We start from the raw sequence: 16,367 nt of genomic DNA on the forward strand, positions 1-16,367 counted from the left end.
TCTGCAGTAAAATCTCGTACACCCAGGTACTTCTCGGCAGCAACCACCTACACTCATTAAAAACCCACTACCCTATTCCACTACTTTGACCCTACCTGCTCCTGCACCATGACTACTGCCTGGGAGGACTGGACACCATCACTCAACACACCCTGTAACTCTTCTGAAGTCAAATCTCATATACCCAAATACTTCTCTGCAGCTGCCACCGCAACACCTATTTTCTGTGAGCCAACCTTACTGAAGCATGAATGACTCGTTGGCCTATCCCTCGATGCTGGCACAAATCTACTACTCACTGGGATCCTCTCAGGATCCCTCACCCTTGACCCATCTCCCTCTACTTTCTTCACTGCCTCAGCATATGACACCTTCTGCACTACTCTGACTCTAGCCACCTCAACCTGCCTCTTTCGCACCGGACACTTCCGCTCCCCAGGAACATGGGCACCCCTACAATTGACACACAACTTTATCCACCAACACTTCACAGTCCTCTGTGCCCTCCTGTACACTACCCATGTCCTCATGCCCTCCTGCACACTACCCATGTCTTGGAATCTCCCTCCTACACTCTGCTGTGACATGACCACAAGCGTGGCACCTGAAACACTGCAGTGGATTTGGCACAAAAGCTCTAACAGGAATAATGATGTATCCTAACATGACTTTGACGGGTAAAGACACTGACTCAGAAGGAAGGACTGACAGTGATTCCTCTGTTTCACCACGCTCCCCACCAGGCCTGCGTCACACCAAACGGTTCGCATCACAAACACCAAGAATCTTCAACTTCAATTGCTCCACCTCCACACTTAATGCTAAGCCAAAAATCCCTACTTTCAATGGTGCCCCGTTCCTAAGAGCAAAGCAAGAAACAGGCCTTGGCCCAAATTGCATTCCTGCTTCAGTGGGGTAAATGTGTGTGTGATCATCAGTAGCAAATGAGTACTATCCCCTGTCCAAAATAATTATTTATGACCTATGACTTAATGTGTACTTCACTGATTCAACTGCACCCAACTCCTTTCTCACTCACCCTGAAACCAGAAATGGATCCGCCAAAAGACAAAGGTCCACTTTCTCACTCCTACTTAACCAGGTTCTTCTTTACCATGACCAACGATGCCAAGCTCAGGTTCCAAGCTTTTCACCACACCTTCCATCTCACTTAACTCGCCCTCATTCACTTCCATTTCCCCTCCAGAACTCATTCAAATCCAACCTCTGCTTTCCTCATTCTCTTCAACATCTTCTTCCTCTCTTTCCACCTCAATTCCTCCTCAGAAATCCAAGTGTCTGTGTCCCTGTCCTAATATTCCTGTTCTTGTTCCATGATTCCTCCTACGACCTCCTGCATACATGTCTCTTACGCCTTCTTTCCTCTCCGATCAATTCATTCGGTTGGCTAACAACAAATCTAGTCCCAGATATTCTAATCTGACACCTTATTTGTCCAATCATGTGTCAGTCTGTATTTTAGATTTTCTTTTTAGAGATAAGGCTTAGACCTTGTAATGTTATGTGTGTGTAAATGACCTTCATCACTCTTTACTCAGGCACAAGTGTGATACCCTCATGGATATGGATAGCATTGGTGAGTAAATTCTATGTTAGAGCTCAGAGGGTCACGTTCAGTATAGGGCTCTATTCTATTCTGTTTAATCTCTTGTTGTGCATTGTGCCCGAGCCCTAGTCATGTATTATGATATCTACATATATGTTCTAGTTCTGTGGTCCATGCTCTATGTTCTAATGTTCTAGTGTTCTATTTCTATATTATGTGTTCTTCCTCATTATTCTGTGTGTTACCTGTGTTCCAAACCTCATTTTGTGTGTCTTCTTTTCAGAGGGGTTGAATGAAGTGCGTCCTGCTGTGTACCGCACTGCAATGAAGCTCCGTTCCTTACAGAAACTCTGCCATAGTGAGTGTGTGTGTGTGTGTGTGTGTGTGTGTGTGTTTGTGTGTTTGTGTGTGTGTGTTTAAATGAAATGCTTTTTAGGTGTGTGTAATCTGTTACAGTGTATGTTTGTAATGCTCTGAATGTGTGTTACAGTGCATGTTGTGACACTGCGGGAGCTCATCCCAGCCCTGTGCTCTCTGGGCGGAGCCCGGGACACTGGGGCGGGGCTTAGTGAACAGGAAGTGAGACAGTGCATAAACAGGATGTTCCAAAGCGTGTCACAGGAAGTACCTGGGCAGGTGTCGGCAGAGGCGCCAGAACAGACTTGCAGACTGCTGTACAGACTGTTTGACCGGTGAGGACACACTACTGTTCAAACACACACTACTGTTCAAACACACACTACTGTTCAAACACACACTACTGTTCAAACACACACAACTGTTCAAACACACACTACTGTTCAAACACACACAACTGTTCAAACACACACAACTGTTCAAACACACACTACTGTTCAAACACACACTACTGTTCAAACACACACTACTTTTCAAACACACATTTAGTCTGTAAACTAAAGGGTGTATGTCTTTCCCAGGGGACAGACTGGCGCTGTCTGTCGCAGGTCAGTTGAAGCCGCTCTCATCTCTCTCTCAGCAGACACACTCTCAGCCAAACATAAGGGTAAGTAACACACACACACACACACACACACTCACACACACACACATAATATACACTCTGTGTTCATTCCCTGTGTGTGTTGCAGCTCTGGTTCATCTGGCAGAGAGGTGCAGTGGGAGAGAGAGCGGCACGGTGAGCAGGAGTGGTCTCAGAGTCGTACTGCAAGACCTCAGCCAGGTTAGACACACACACACACACACCTGAGTACTACCTCACATGATTATCAAATCAAATTTTCTTCGTCACATGCGGCGAATACAACAAACCTTACAGTGAAATGCTTTACTTACGAGCTCCTTACCAACAATGCAGTTTCCAAAAAATACAGATAAGAATGAGTAATTAAAGAGCAGCAGTAAAATAACAATAGCGAGACTATATACAGGGGGGTACCGGTACAGAGTCAATGTGCGGGGGCACCGGTTAGTTGAGATAGTATGTACATGTAGGTAGAGTTATTAAAGTGACTATGCATAGATGACAACAGAGAGTAGCAGTGGTGTAAAGAAGAGGGGGGGTACTGCCAATATTCTGGGTAGCCATTTGACCAGATGTCTAGCCTATGTGTGTGTGTGTCTGTAGGTGCCGGCTGTAGTGCAGGAGAACCATGTGTTTGGCTCAGCTGAGACAGCCGTTCGTTCCTGCTTCAGTGGGGTAAGTGTGTGTGTGTGTGTGTGTCTGTAGGTGCCGGCTGTAGTGCAGGAGAACCATGTGTTTGGCTCAGCTGAGACAGCTGTTCGTTCCTGCTTCAGTGGGGTAAGTGTGTGTGTGATCGTCAGTAGCAAATGAGTACTATCCCCTGTCCAAAATAATGATTTATGACTTAATGCGTACTGATAAACTTAGGGCGGGGTTAGGGGGGTTGGTCATGGGGTTTGGAGGAGTTGGTTATGGGGTTGGGGGGGTTGGTCATACGGTTAGAGGGGAGTTGGTTATGGGGTTGGGGGGGTAGGTCATACGGTTAGAGGGGAGTTGGTTATGGGGTTGGGGGGGTAGGTCATACAGTTAGAGGGGAGTTGGTTATGGGGTTGGGGGGGTAGGTCATACGGTTAGAGGGGAGTTGGTTATGGGGTTGGGGGGGTAGGTCATACGGTTAGGGGGGAGTTGGTTATGGGGTTGGGGGGGTTGGTCATACGGTTAGGGGGGAGTTGGTTATGGGGTTGGGGGGGTAGGTCATACGGTTAGGGGGGAGTTGGTTGGGGGGTTGGTCATACGGTTAGAGGGGAGTTGGTTATGGGGTTGGGGGGGTTGGTCATACGGTTAGGGGGGAGTTGGTTATGGGGTTGAAGGGGTAGGTCATACGGTTAGAGGGGAGTTGGTTATGGGGTTTGGAGGAGTTGGTTGGGGGGGTAGGTCATACGGTTAGGGGGGAGTTGGTTATGGGGTTGGGGGGGTTGGTCATACGGTTAGAGGGGAGTTGGTTATGGTCATGGGTTTAAGTCCGTCAAGATCCCTAGATCTGTAACTAAATGACTTAATAAATGACAGAAGTCATTCTTTAGAGGTCACTACAGGTGTAGAACAAGGTCAGGGTCAAGAGAACAGGGTCAGGAGAACAGGGTCAGGAGAACAGAGTCAGGGTCAGGAGAACAGGGACAGGAGAATAGGGTCAGGAGAACAGGGTCAGGGTTAGGAGAACAGGGTCAGGAGAACAGGAACAGGGACAGGAGAACAGGGTCAGGAGAACAGGGTCAGGAGAATAGGGTCAGGAGAACAGGGACAGGAGAACAGGGACAGGAGAACAGGGTCAGGAGAACAGGGTTAGGATTAGGAGAACAGGGTTAGGATTAGGAGAACAGGGTTCAGATAATAGGGTTAAGAGAACAGGGTTAGGGTTAGGAGAACATGGTCAGGAGAACAGGTTAAGAGAACAGGGTTAGGGTTAGGAGAACAGGGACAGGAGAACATGGTTAGGGTCAGGAGAATAGGGACAGAAGAACATGGTTAGGGTCAGGAGAACAGGGTCAGGAGAACAGGGTCAGGAGAACAGGGTCAGGAGAATAGGGTTGGGCTCAGGAGAACAGGGTCAAGGAGAATAGGGTTAGGGTCAGGAGAACAGGTGTAGGAAAACAGGGTCATGAGAACAGGGTTAGGGTCAGGAGAACAGGGTTAGGGTCAGGAAAACAGGGTTAGGGGCAGGAGAATTGGGTTAGGTTCAGGAGAATAGGGTTAGGAAATAGGGTCAGGAGAACAGGGTTAGGGTCAGGAGAACAGGGTTAGGGTCAGGAGAACAGGGTTAGGAAAACAGGGTCGGGAGAATAGGGTTAGGGTCAGGAGAACAGGGTCAGGAGAACAGGTGTAGGAAAACAGGGTCATGAGAACAGGGTTAGGGTCAGGAGAACAGGGTTAGGGTCAGGAAAACAGGGTTAGGGTCAGGAGATTTGGGTTAGGGTCAGGAGAATAGGGTTAGGAAACAGGGTCAGGAGAACAGGGTTAGGGTCAGGAGAACAGGGTTAGGGTCAGGAGAACAGGGTTAGGAAAACAAGGTCGGGAGAATAGGGTTAGGGTCAGGAGAACAGGGTCAGGAGAACATAGGTAGGAAAACAGGATCACGAGACAGGGTCAGGAGAACAGGGTTAGGGTCAGGAGAACAGGTTTAGGGTCAGGAGAACAGGGTTAGGAAAACAGGGTTGGGAGAATAGGGTTAGGGTCAGGAGAACAGGGTCAGGAGAACAGGGGTAGGAAAACAGGGTCAGGAGAACAGGGTTAGGAAAACAGGGTCGGGAGAATAGGGTTAGGGTCAGGAGAACAGGGTCAGGAGAACAGGGTCAGCAGAACAGGGGTAGGAAAACAGGGTCAAGAGAACAGGGTAAGGGTCAGGAGAACGGGGTAAGGGTCAGGAGAACAAGGCTAGGGTCAGGAGAACATGGTTAGGAAACAGGGTCAGGCGAACAGGTTTAGGGTCAGGAGAACAGGGTAAGGGTCAGGAGAACACGGTTAGGGTCAGGAAAACAGGGTTAGGGTCAGGAGAACAGGTTTAGGGTCAGGAGAATAGGGTTAGGGTCAGGAAAACAGGGTTAGGGTCAGGAGAACAGGGTTAGGGTCAGGAGAACAGGGTTAGGAAAACAAGGTCGGGAGAATAGGGTTAGGGTCAGGAGAACAGGGTCAGGAGAACATAGGTAGGAAAACAGGATCACGAGACAGGGTCAGGAGAACAGGGTTAGGGTCAGGAGAACAGGTTTAGGGTCAGGAGAACAGGGTTAGGAAAACAGGGTTGGGAGAATAGGGTTAGGGTCAGGAGAACAGGGTCAGGAGAACAGGGGTAGGAAAACAGGGTCAGGAGAACAGGGTTAGGGTCAGGAGAACAGGGTTAGGAAAACAGGGTCGGGAGAATAGGGTTAGGGTCAGGAGAACAGGGTCAGGAGAACAGGGTCAGCAGAACAGGGGTAGGAAAACAGGGTCAAGAGAACAGGGTAAGGGTCAGGAGAACGGGGTAAGGGTCAGGAGAACAAGGCTAGGGTCAGGAGAACATGGTTAGGAAACAGGGTCAGGAGAACAGGTTTAGGGTCAGGAGAACAGGGTAAGGGTCAGGAGAACACGGTTAGGGTCAGGAAAACAGAGTTAGGGTCAGGAGAACAAGGTTAGGGTCAGGAGAACAGGTTTAGGGTCAGGAGAATAGGGTTAGGGTCAGGAAAACAGGGTTAGGGTCAGGAGAACAGGGTTAGGGTCAGGAGAACAGGGTTAGGAAAACAGGGTCGGGAGAACAGGGTCAGGAGAACAGGGTAAGGGTTAGGAGAACAAGGTTAGGAAACAGGGTTAGGGTCAGGAGAACAGGGTTAGGGTCAGGAGTATAGGGTTAGGGTCAGGAGAACAGGGTTAGGGTCAGGAGAACAGGGTTAGGGTCAGGAGAACAGGGTTGGGGTTAGGAGAACAGGGTTAGGGTCAGGAGAACAGGGTTAGGGTCAGGAAAACAGGGTTAGGGGGTCAGGAGAACAGGGTTAGGGTCAGGAGAACAGGGTTAGGGGGTCAGGAGAACAGGGTTAGGGTCAGGAGAACAGGGTTAGGGGAATACATTCTTCTTTTCTTTTTCCATTATTTTTGATAGTACTCATTTACTGTAACTCATTTACTGTAATTACTGTAATCACATGTAGATGATGAGCGTTTATGTAAATAATCAGCAGTTAGATAGATGCTGAAGGTGTTTGTGTATGTGTGTAGGTGCTGAGTGCGTGTGTTTGTGAGGAGCATGTCCTCTCATGGCTGCAGTGTGAGCCCTGTCTGTTGCTGTGGCTCCCCACCCTGTACCGCCTGTCAGTCAGCGAGAACGTCACACACTCTGTACGCTGCCACGCCTGCAAGGCCTACCCCATCACTGGACTTAGGTGGGTGTCTGTGCTCCATATTATGCTGCATGATGTGTGTGTGTGTCTGAGACTCTCTCTCTCTGTGTTGTAGGTATCGCTGTATGAAGTGTGTGTGTCTGAGACTCTCTCTCTGTGTTGTAGGTATAGCTGTATGAAGTGTGTGTGTGTGTCTGAGACTCTCTCTGTGTTGTAGGTATAGCTGTATGAAGTGTCTGTGTGTGTCTCAGACTCTCTCTCTGTGTTGTAGGTATCGCTGTATGAAGTGTGTGTGTGTCTGAGACTCTCTGTGTTGTAGGTATCGCTGTATGAAGTGTGTGTGTGTCTGAGACTCTCTCTCTGTGTTGTAGGTATCGCTGTATGAAGTGTGTGTGTGTCTGAGACTCTCTCTCTGTGTTGTAGGTATCGCTGTATGAAGTGTGTGTGTGTGTGTGTGTCTCAGACTCTCTCTCTGTGTTGTAGGTATCGCTGTATGAAGTGTGTTTGTGTGTCTGAGACTCTCTCTCTGTGTTGTAGGTATCGCTGTATGAAGTGTGTGTGTGTCTGAGACTCTCTCTCTCTGTGTTGTAGGTATCGCTGTATGAAGTCTGTGTGTGTCTCAGACTCTCTCTCTGTGTTGTAGGTATCGCTGTATGAAGTGTGTGTGTGTCTGAGACTCTCTCTCTGTGTTGTAGGTATCGCTGTATGAAGTGTGTTTGTGTGTCTGAGACTCTCTCTCTGTGTTGTAGGTATCGCTGTATGAAGTGTGTGTGTGTCTGAGACTCTCTCTCTGTGTTGTAGGTATCGCTGTATGAAGTGTGTGTGTGTCTGAGACTCTCTCTCTCTGTGTTGTAGGTATCGCTGTATGAAGTGTGTGTGTGTCTGAGACTCTCTCTCTGTGTTGTAGGTATCGCTGTATGAAGTGTGTTTGTGTGTCTGAGACTCTCTCTCTCTGTGTTGTAGGTATCGCTGTATGAAGTGTGTGTGTGTCTGAGACTCTCTCTCTCTGTGTTGTAGGTATCGCTGTATGAAGTGTGTGTGTGTGTGTGTGTGTCTCAGACTCTCTCTCTGTGTTGTAGGTATCGCTGTATGAAGTGTGTTTGTGTGTCTGAGACTTTCTCTCTGTGTTGTAGGTATCGCTGTATGAAGTGTGTTTGTGTGTCTGAGACTTTCTCTCTGTGTTGTAGGTATCGCTGTATGAAGTGTGTGTGTGTCTGAGACTCTCTCTCTCTGTGTTGTAGGTATCGCTGTATGAAGTTTGTGTGTGTCTCAGACTCTCTCTCTGTGATGTAGGTATCGCTGTATGAAGTGTGTGAACCTTCATCTGTGCCAAACCTGCTTCCTGGCAGAGAGACACACAAAAAAACACAAGAGCTCCCACCCAGTGCTGGAGCACTGCACTCAGGTATAGGTACACACACACACACACACACACACACACTTGTGATTGACTGTTGTGTTTCGTCTCCAGCCATCCTGGAAAGAATCCCTAGCCTCATTAGCATACAGCGCCCGCCACGCCTTGTTACCACGGCGATACACACACAGGGAGGCAGAGAGGAGAAGGTGCCTAATCAGGGCGGAGTCACGAGGGGAGCCGCAGACCAGGTAGACCAATCAGAGATGGACCTGTGTGTACACCAAAAGAGAATAACTTTAGTTTTAGTTTAAAAAAAGAGTAATACATGTTTCCATTGTATTTTCTGTGTTTACAGCTTCACCACCCCTGACCCTTCACCTCAGTCAGCCGCTGAGGACACACCCCCTGGCGACAGAGCCCCTCCCACTAATCCTCCCCAACTGCTGGCCACACCCTCAGCTGTTCGGCCCAGGAAGGCATCTAAAGCCCTGCAAACTGAGGAAGAGCAGGAGGAAGCACAGCCACAGGTGACCTTTCACCTCTACCCCTCTCCCTTCACACCTCACCTCTCAGCTCAGTGGATTTTTAGTACGGTTCAGATTTATGCTAAATGAATCTTCAGAAGATTATTGATGCGCTCCACTAGATCCTCTATTGATTCATATCTGTTGTTTCTGTCCCCAGAGGAGAGACTCTGTCCTCCTTAAGGACATCAAGGACCTGCAGAGGGACAAATGGTGAGCCTCAATCACTGTAGCACTCTAACCTCCTAACCTAGCACCTAACCTATAGTCTGGGTGATGCTCATTACACGTGTGTGTCAGGCTGCTGGAGAGGGAGCTGCAGGTGTGGAGGGTAACGGTTCAGTCGGAGCAGGGCTCGCTGGAGTACCGCTGCTCTGAGATGGAGGCCAACATGGAGACTCTGAGACAACACAACCTCAGACTGCAGGACATGATGTCACAGGTAGACACACACACACACAGACTGCAGGACGTGATCTCACAGGTAGACACACACACACACACAGACTGCAGGACATGATGTCACAGGTAGACACACACACAGACTGCAGGACATGATCTCACAGGTAGACACACACACACAGACTGCAGGACATGATCTCACAGGTAGACACGCACACACAGACTGCAGGACATGATCTCACAGGTAGACACGCACACACACACCTCAGACTACAGGCCTGACTCGCTGTGCTAAAATTTCCCTCTTCCTTTCAACAGGCTCTTAGCATGTCAGGGACACATGCTGACATCATGCCTCATGCTAATGTCATCCCACATGCTAAATACAGGCCAGAGAGAGACATAGCCTGTCCTGTAGAGTCCCAGAGCTCTGCATCTTCTTCTGGATCCAGAGAAAGAGAAGAGGAGGAGGAGAGGGAAGAGGAGGATGAATGTTGCACAGCAAAGATGCAGAGGAATGAGATGAAGACAGAAGAACAGAGAGGTGATGATGATGAAGAGGAGGAGCAGACTGAGACTGACTCAGTCACAGAGACTCATACTCCCACAATTACCTCTAACCCACAGCCCTGTGATGGGCAGGTCACTGGGCCAATGAAAGACCAGAGTGTTTCTGAAGAGGAGTATTCTGGGATGTGTAGTTTAGCGGAGGAGGAGCGACTGTGTGAGCTGGTGCAACGACTAATAAGTGAGCTGTCGCTACACACTTACACACATACAGGTGAGTTTACGGATGAGCTCTCTCTAGTTCTACACACTACTACACTTGTGTGTGTGTAGTTGTGTGTGTGTGTATTAAGGTATGAGTATGTTTCTCCAGACTGCAGACAGGAGTTGGAGTTGTTGGAGGCTGCAAAGGAAGTGGGGGACTCTGTGTGTCATCTCGTCTATGCAGTGAACACACACTCCGTCCCAAACACACACACTTCATGCCCCATCCTCCTACACAACCACAGGCCAGAGTATGTATCCAAAAGGCTTCTCTAGACTTTGACGCCTGATGATGTGAGTTATTGTGTACTTTCCTGATATTTGTATGTAGCACAGTTGTACTGAAATGATTCTGCTCTTTCATTAGAGAAACCTATGACAAAATGTTTTAATTCATGTACATTATTTATTAAATAAACAAGCTTTTTGACAAAGACCGTATAAACGTAAAAAAATATCCTGATTGTAAAAAATCAAACTGAGAGCACAACAACCACCATGTCAGAACAGACAGCTTGACAAACATCCTGCTAACTATTCTACTGCTGGTTTCTGGGCAAAACATGACCGTATGAGAGAAGGATGGGAAGCAGAGGAGAGAGGAAGAGGCAATCTCTCCTCCACTTCTCTACATTCTCTCTCTCACCCCGTCTCTTCAGAGAGCCAGGGTACATCTCAATAGATGCTCCTCGTCTCCTCTCCTTCATCTGCACCGAGAGCAGGACAGGAGAAAGCCATGTGGAAACAGTCAACGTTTCAGGTAGAATTGTAATGAAGTGGAGCAGACAAAGCTCTTATCATGTGAAGTAGTAACATTTGTATCTGCTACATTATGAACCTTCACCCTGCTAAACACGCCCATTTTATTTCATGTCAGTGTATCTGGAGGAAAGGAGACAAGGAAAGGAAGCCCCTGTAGACTGTTGAGATGCATCCCGTCATCTCCTCACCCTGCTAAACACGCCCATTTTATTTCATGTCAGTGTATCTGGAGGAAAGGAGACAAGGAAAGGAAGCCCCTGTAGAGTGTTGAGATGCATCCCGTCATCTCCTCACCCTGCTAAACACGGCCATTTTATTTCATGTCAGTGTATCTGGAGGAAAGGAGACAAGGAAAGGAAGCCCCTGTAGACTGTTGAGATGCATCCCGTCATCTCCTCACGCTCCTCCTCAGTGTTCGGGTGGGCAGTGGAGCAGGGGATTGTCGGGGGGACGACCGGCGGCTTGGTGTTCTGATGGCCTGTTTCAGAGGGGTCGAAGTGACCCCCCTGGCTGGGCTTTTGGGCCTTGGGAGTTTCTTACTCTCTGCGACCCGTCTCGAGGACCCTTTCCTGGACCCGACTGTGGGAGAGAGGTCCTGGGGTGGTGGGGGTTTAGGTGGAGGGCTGATTTGAGGTGGTCGCCCCCTTTTGGAGCTGCGTCTTGCTGGTTGCCGTTCTCCCCTACCCCCTCTTGTCCAAGGCCTGTACGGAGGAGAGTGGTCTTTCTCAGGGGTTAGAGGTCGGTCCGTCTTTAACTTCCGTTCTCCTCCTCTCCGCCTCCGCTGCCGGGTCACTTCTGGGTTAGAGTTTGTGTCGGGAGAGAGCGTGCTCAGTAGAAATCGGCTGCTATTGGACAGAGAGGAGCGGCTGAAGGGCGTAGTCACAGATGACCCTGCCTCCGATGAACCCTGACCTTCAGCTCCAAATGACCCCACTGCCTCTAAGAGTGACCCCGACGCCACACTGTCCCCGCTACGACCCCTCCTCCTACCCCCCGACCCATCTCTCCCTCCCTCTCCCCCCTGTCTCTCTGTATTGATGTCTGGACTCAGGCTCCTGAACAGTTGTCTGACCACGTGGGACTGGGGGGGTCTGGGGAGGCCAGAGGAGGAGGGGGTGAGATTCAAGCCCTTGGGGGGGGTCTTCAGAATGCGGTGTGTGGCAGGGTCATAGTACCTCAGAGGAACCCTTTTGTATTTGACCTTGGCCCCCACGTCGCCTTCACACCCGTCACATGACCTTTTCCTGCGGCGGTTGCCCCTGGCGATAGGTCTGAGGCGGGGCTTGGGGTCAAAGGGAGGGGTTTCGGGGGAGGAGAGGACATAGATCAGGGTGGTTTTGGGCTGCAGGGGGGTCATGATGCGGGAGTAGGAGACAGGCAGGCGGAGAGAGCACAGCCTTGTCTTCATCTCTGGGGTCTTCTCCTGGTCAACGCCGGGGTCCTGACACGGCAGCGTTAGGATGTCCGGGGATGTGCCCGTCTGGTCCAGTGTTCTCTGTCGGATGGTGGGGATGATGGCTGCTGTAGTCTGTGTCCCGTGACTCACTTTGACCACCTGACACCTGGACGCCAGGCGATAACTCCTACTAACTTTCCTCCGCCTAAACACCTCCCTCCCCCTCATGTGGCATTCTGGGTCGTCATCTTCATTGTCATGGTCACCAAGGGGAACCCACCCCCCGTCTTCCAACCCCTCCTTCTGGCCACGCTCCATATCTCTGCTGATCCGCTTCCCATGCCTGTGAATGACATCAGAAATATGAACATGAGGAGAGAGAATAGTAGCCGTTTGGTGGATTTCAATGATGTAGAAATACTCGTGATGAGGCAGGTCAAAATTTGGTCTGTGCGTACCTGGCGAGGGATTCACTTTTGAAGTAGCAGATGAACCTTCCTTGTCGGAACTCTCGAACCATGTTCTCCACCTTCTGCTCGTCCTCCAGCAGCACCTGGGTCCACGTCTTCCCCAGGAAGGACACAGGGATGTGGGGGAGTGCAGGGAGAATCTCCTCCACTGTTCGTTCCATTTCTCCCTCTGCCTCCCCCATCCCTGCCTCCCCCATCCCTGCCTCCCCCGCTGTCCTAGTCTCAGGGTTGAGGGCAGAATCCAGCTGGCTGGTGTACATCTGGTCCTCCATGTTCACCTGTACCTCCGTGAGACAGGCCAGGGCCCTGCCCTCCCGCTCCCCTCCACCCTGCCTTAAGCCCACGACCACAGGGGTGTCCTTCCTCCGCTCCTGCCCCCTCCCAATAGCCACCTGCACAGGGGTATCCCAGTCCGCATCCGATCCCGAACCCACTCCCAGTGAGCCAGGGAGGCTAAGGTGGAAGCTGTCCGTATCCCCCCTTGCCTCTCCTCTCTCCCCCCCTGTCCATATGTTGTGGTCCCTCTGGTGGTGTTGTGTGGGACTGCGGCCGTAGCAGTGTCTCTGGATCACCTCCTCTATCGTGTCCCCCTCAGGGTCGGAGTGGTCACTGGAGAACGCCTGCTCCTTCTGGGTCTCCCTCCGCCTCCATGGGGGCACCCCCGCCCACGCGGCCCAGCCAGTGTTTACCGTCCGGGGCTTGGGGTCTGGGGTCCGGTCCCTCGGCCTGTAGGGAGGCTGGTTCTCTGGTGTTCCCTGGGTTATCTGGTCCGTTGGGGTAGCACACAACTGTGGAGAAGCGGGGGAGCAGGGAGGATGGATGGAGGAAGAGGAGTTGCTCCCTCTCTCTCTCCGCCGGTTGGTCTTCCTGTGTGCTTTCCGGTGGAGCGGAGGAGGGGTTTGCTTCTGGCTACAAGGTCTCGTGGGGTGTGTTGGTAAGTGGTCCAGGGAAGGTGTGCGTGAGTGAGTCCCTTCCTCAGAACTTGGTCTTATATCCTGGTCTGGAGCAGTTGGGGTTAACCTCTCTGACCCCACATTTCCCCCTCTACCTTCTTCTGGTAGGCTGGTCCTTGTTTCCGAGGCAACATCCGCTTCCTGTACGTAAAGGAGCTGACAGGAAGAGTCGTCAGAGCTGGGCATGTGCTCTCGGGTTCCGAATGACGCCCCGTCATCGTTGCTGGCGCAGAGATCCAATAGCTCCTCCCTGGGAACCAGCGGGCTGCTCAGAGATGGCAGGTCAGCGTGGGTGGGGCTTAAGACACACAGAAAGGTAAATCAGGGAAAGGAGACTAGGGCTGACAGAAATAATACTGACAGGGATAGATAGTTGAGGGTGATGTTAACAGATTGTGTGTGTGTGTTTACCGAGGGTCGTTGTAGAGGTTCGGGTGATGCTGAATTACGTCAGATAAGAATCTCTCCATCAGGCTTCCAGAGGGGACGTAGGTGCGAGTGCTATGAACCACCTCCCTGTGTCTGGGGCTTAGGATGTGCTGCTCCACGTTGTTGTAGAGTATCTGGCAGCAGCTGCAGTAGCCCTGTCTGGGGGGAGGAACTCTGGACGGCCCGGGCTGCTCCTCCTCCCTCTCCCCCCTTGAGAAGACGGAGAACACGACATGTAACATAACACAACTGATGTGGACACAACCAAAACACGACAAATAAACCCTGTGGGTGTTTGTTGACTCACCTGCTAACAGTGTCCATCTCCTTCTGTGGATCTGTCTGACCCTGCTCTGCATCTGTCAGAGATAAGGACGTTCACTCCAAAGCTAGCTTGAAATATCGCAAATGGTGCTATTGAATTGGATCATTTTCTATACGTTGTAAAGCAGGCGGGCGGTCACGTGTGTTAGTGAGTTAGAGGACCCTGGCTCAAACCCAGTCAAGAGGCAAGTTCATAGAGGCAGCGCTATATGCTACGCTAGCACACGGACGCCGTTTACGCTCAGACAATGCAAACTTGTATGCACGCTCACAAGCATTTCGCTACACCCACAATAACATCTGCTAAACACGTATATTTTACAAATAAAATGTCATTTGAGTTGGCTAGTAGTACTTTCTGTCCTCTTACCTTGAGCAGACTGGGCAGACTGCTCGTCAGCAGGCATTTGGTGTTCTACATCTGAAAAGACACACAAAGAGGATACTAAAATATAAAAGTGTATCCTGTACAAGTTGTGTGGCTTGTTATGAAATAAATCACATCCAAAACACCAGAAACCAACTCACTCGCTGGGGGAAGAGTCAGGGAAGCTTCAGTCTCAGGCTGGCCAATCACATTATGTCAGATCAGTCTCCCATCTCCAAGGGCAACCTGATTCTGGACCAACTACTGAAGTAGTGACACATGACAATTAAAAGATGCGGCATTTCAGAGGTTATTTCATTTTCCAGCATTGTCATAAGGATACAACAAAAGTTATCTGGCTAGTTTACAATTCCAATGTTATTGCTTAGGCCTACTGAGATCTGTATCTTGCATGTATGCTACTTATTCCACGGCGCGCGGGGTTCCATTGGAAATCTGCAGATCGCGCGAGTGAATCGGCAAGACAGCAAGCTCCGCCGTGATTGGTTGGGACGAGGACACGCTGGGCACAGGAAGCCAACTTGGCCTTCTGCTCTGTCCTCGATTAGCTTTCTCAAAAGAAATCACAATTTCGCTTCTACAGCAAGGAGCTAGCTGGATGACTGCAATATGCAGCACTGCTGATATGCATAATTAATGAACACAACATAGCTTTAGGTATCTAGCAAGTAACGAAGTTTTAAAACAGTTGGGAAATAGCTGATTTCTTTATGCTAGCTAGTAGTAGCAGCCTCACTGACGTTAGCTAGCCATGCTTGCACGGTGAGATTCCGGGACTAAAAACACGCTAGAGAAATATAATACAGCAGAGACCCGTTGTACATTTTAACGAGTTTAGTTTCCATATCCACACAAACATTCCTTCCCGCCTTTTCACCTGTTTTGTTATTCCATTCGGCATCCGTATTTTGCTCTTCTCTTCCCGGAGAAGTGACGTTACCCGGCTTGGCGGACACGAACTCCTACCGGTACCAGAGATTACGGAAGAGGAAGCAAGACATCCATCTCGCAAATATTTGCTGGTTCATATGTTAGTCAATGAACTAAGCCGACCAGACAGATGTCGCATTTCTCCATAGGAGGCACCCCCTAAGTTGCAAAGTATTTTGCAACACCCCGGAATTGCGGCCATTTTTCTTCAATGTAAACGTCTTGAGCTAGAGATCTTTATTCAGCCATTGAACTAAGATGTGGCAACATCAAAGGGAAGTTACACTGCTGAGTCTCGCCTACCTCGGGTCCCCAGGTTACCTTTGTGTGAAACGACAACCGTCTCCCAAGGGTCAACTGAATTTAAGGGTAAATCCTATTTTTGAAATGAGCTATGCCCTGCATCGCTATGTTCAAACATTTCAGAATGACAGCCTTAAAGATTTCATGTAACTTTTTGGGGGATCCGACCAAATGCAGACTTTTTGTAAATCTGTCACTTGGCTGCTCGCCCAAAACGAGTTGAACTCGGGGTCGTCCAGGCATCGCTATGGGAAGAAATGACAAACGTGTTTGAATAGCCGAAGATAAGGTCTGAGGCAAGTCTCAGATTTTATACTTTTGTCAGATGGCAGTCAGTTGACCTCTATGAAGACTGCTCATTACATAATGTTTACTGATGATACCTAGAACACAAGACCTAAGCCTGTGTTTACTTGGGTGTTTCACCCCAAAACTGAAAATACTCTGCTCAATAGAAGATTTCCAACCATTTATGCATCCA

The 16,367-nt window shown here is 49.8% G+C and overlaps 2 protein-coding genes across 6 annotated transcripts; one reads left to right on the forward strand and one right to left on the reverse strand.

Annotated features, from left to right (window-relative positions):
• Positions 1-1,563: 1,563 nt before the first annotated feature.
• On the forward strand, positions 1,564-10,358 carry LOC110538829 (dystrotelin). Its single transcript, XM_090207648.1, has 14 exons — positions 1,564-1,597; positions 1,851-1,925; positions 2,058-2,259; positions 2,506-2,591; positions 2,677-2,768; positions 3,174-3,245; positions 6,753-6,916; positions 8,168-8,279; positions 8,346-8,482; positions 8,590-8,761; positions 8,919-8,971; positions 9,059-9,200; positions 9,479-9,941; positions 10,041-10,358. Exons 1-14 carry the CDS (start codon positions 1,579-1,581, stop codon positions 10,205-10,207), a joined length of 1,956 nt encoding a protein of 651 aa, XP_090063774.1. The 5' UTR covers positions 1,564-1,578; the 3' UTR covers positions 10,208-10,358.
• LOC110518257 (uncharacterized) lies at positions 10,318-15,798 on the reverse strand. Of its 5 annotated transcripts, none has more exons than XM_090207641.1 (7): positions 15,531-15,798; positions 14,794-14,896; positions 14,636-14,710; positions 14,249-14,300; positions 13,924-14,151; positions 12,548-13,810; positions 10,318-12,432 (listed from the first exon to the last, which is right to left on the reverse strand). In XM_090207641.1, the coding sequence occupies exons 3-7, from the start codon at positions 14,670-14,672 to the stop codon at positions 11,082-11,084; spliced, it is 2,931 nt and encodes a 976-aa protein (XP_090063767.1). In that variant the 5' UTR covers positions 14,673-14,710; positions 14,794-14,896; positions 15,531-15,798; the 3' UTR covers positions 10,318-11,081. The 5 variants fall into 5 exon arrangements, with proteins under 5 accessions (XP_090063767.1, XP_036807760.2, XP_036807762.2 ...); XM_036951865.2 differs by having other exon boundaries at positions 14,636-14,686; positions 15,531-15,793; XM_036951867.2 differs by having other exon boundaries at positions 14,636-14,686; positions 14,794-14,893; positions 15,531-15,683.
• Positions 15,799-16,367: the final 569 nt, after the last annotated feature.

Source organism: Oncorhynchus mykiss, chromosome 18 (genome assembly GCF_057628025.1).
Source record: "Oncorhynchus mykiss isolate SJ-2025 chromosome 18, ASM5762802v1, whole genome shotgun sequence".
In the NCBI taxonomy this organism is placed as follows: Eukaryota; Metazoa; Chordata; class Actinopteri; order Salmoniformes; family Salmonidae; genus Oncorhynchus; species Oncorhynchus mykiss.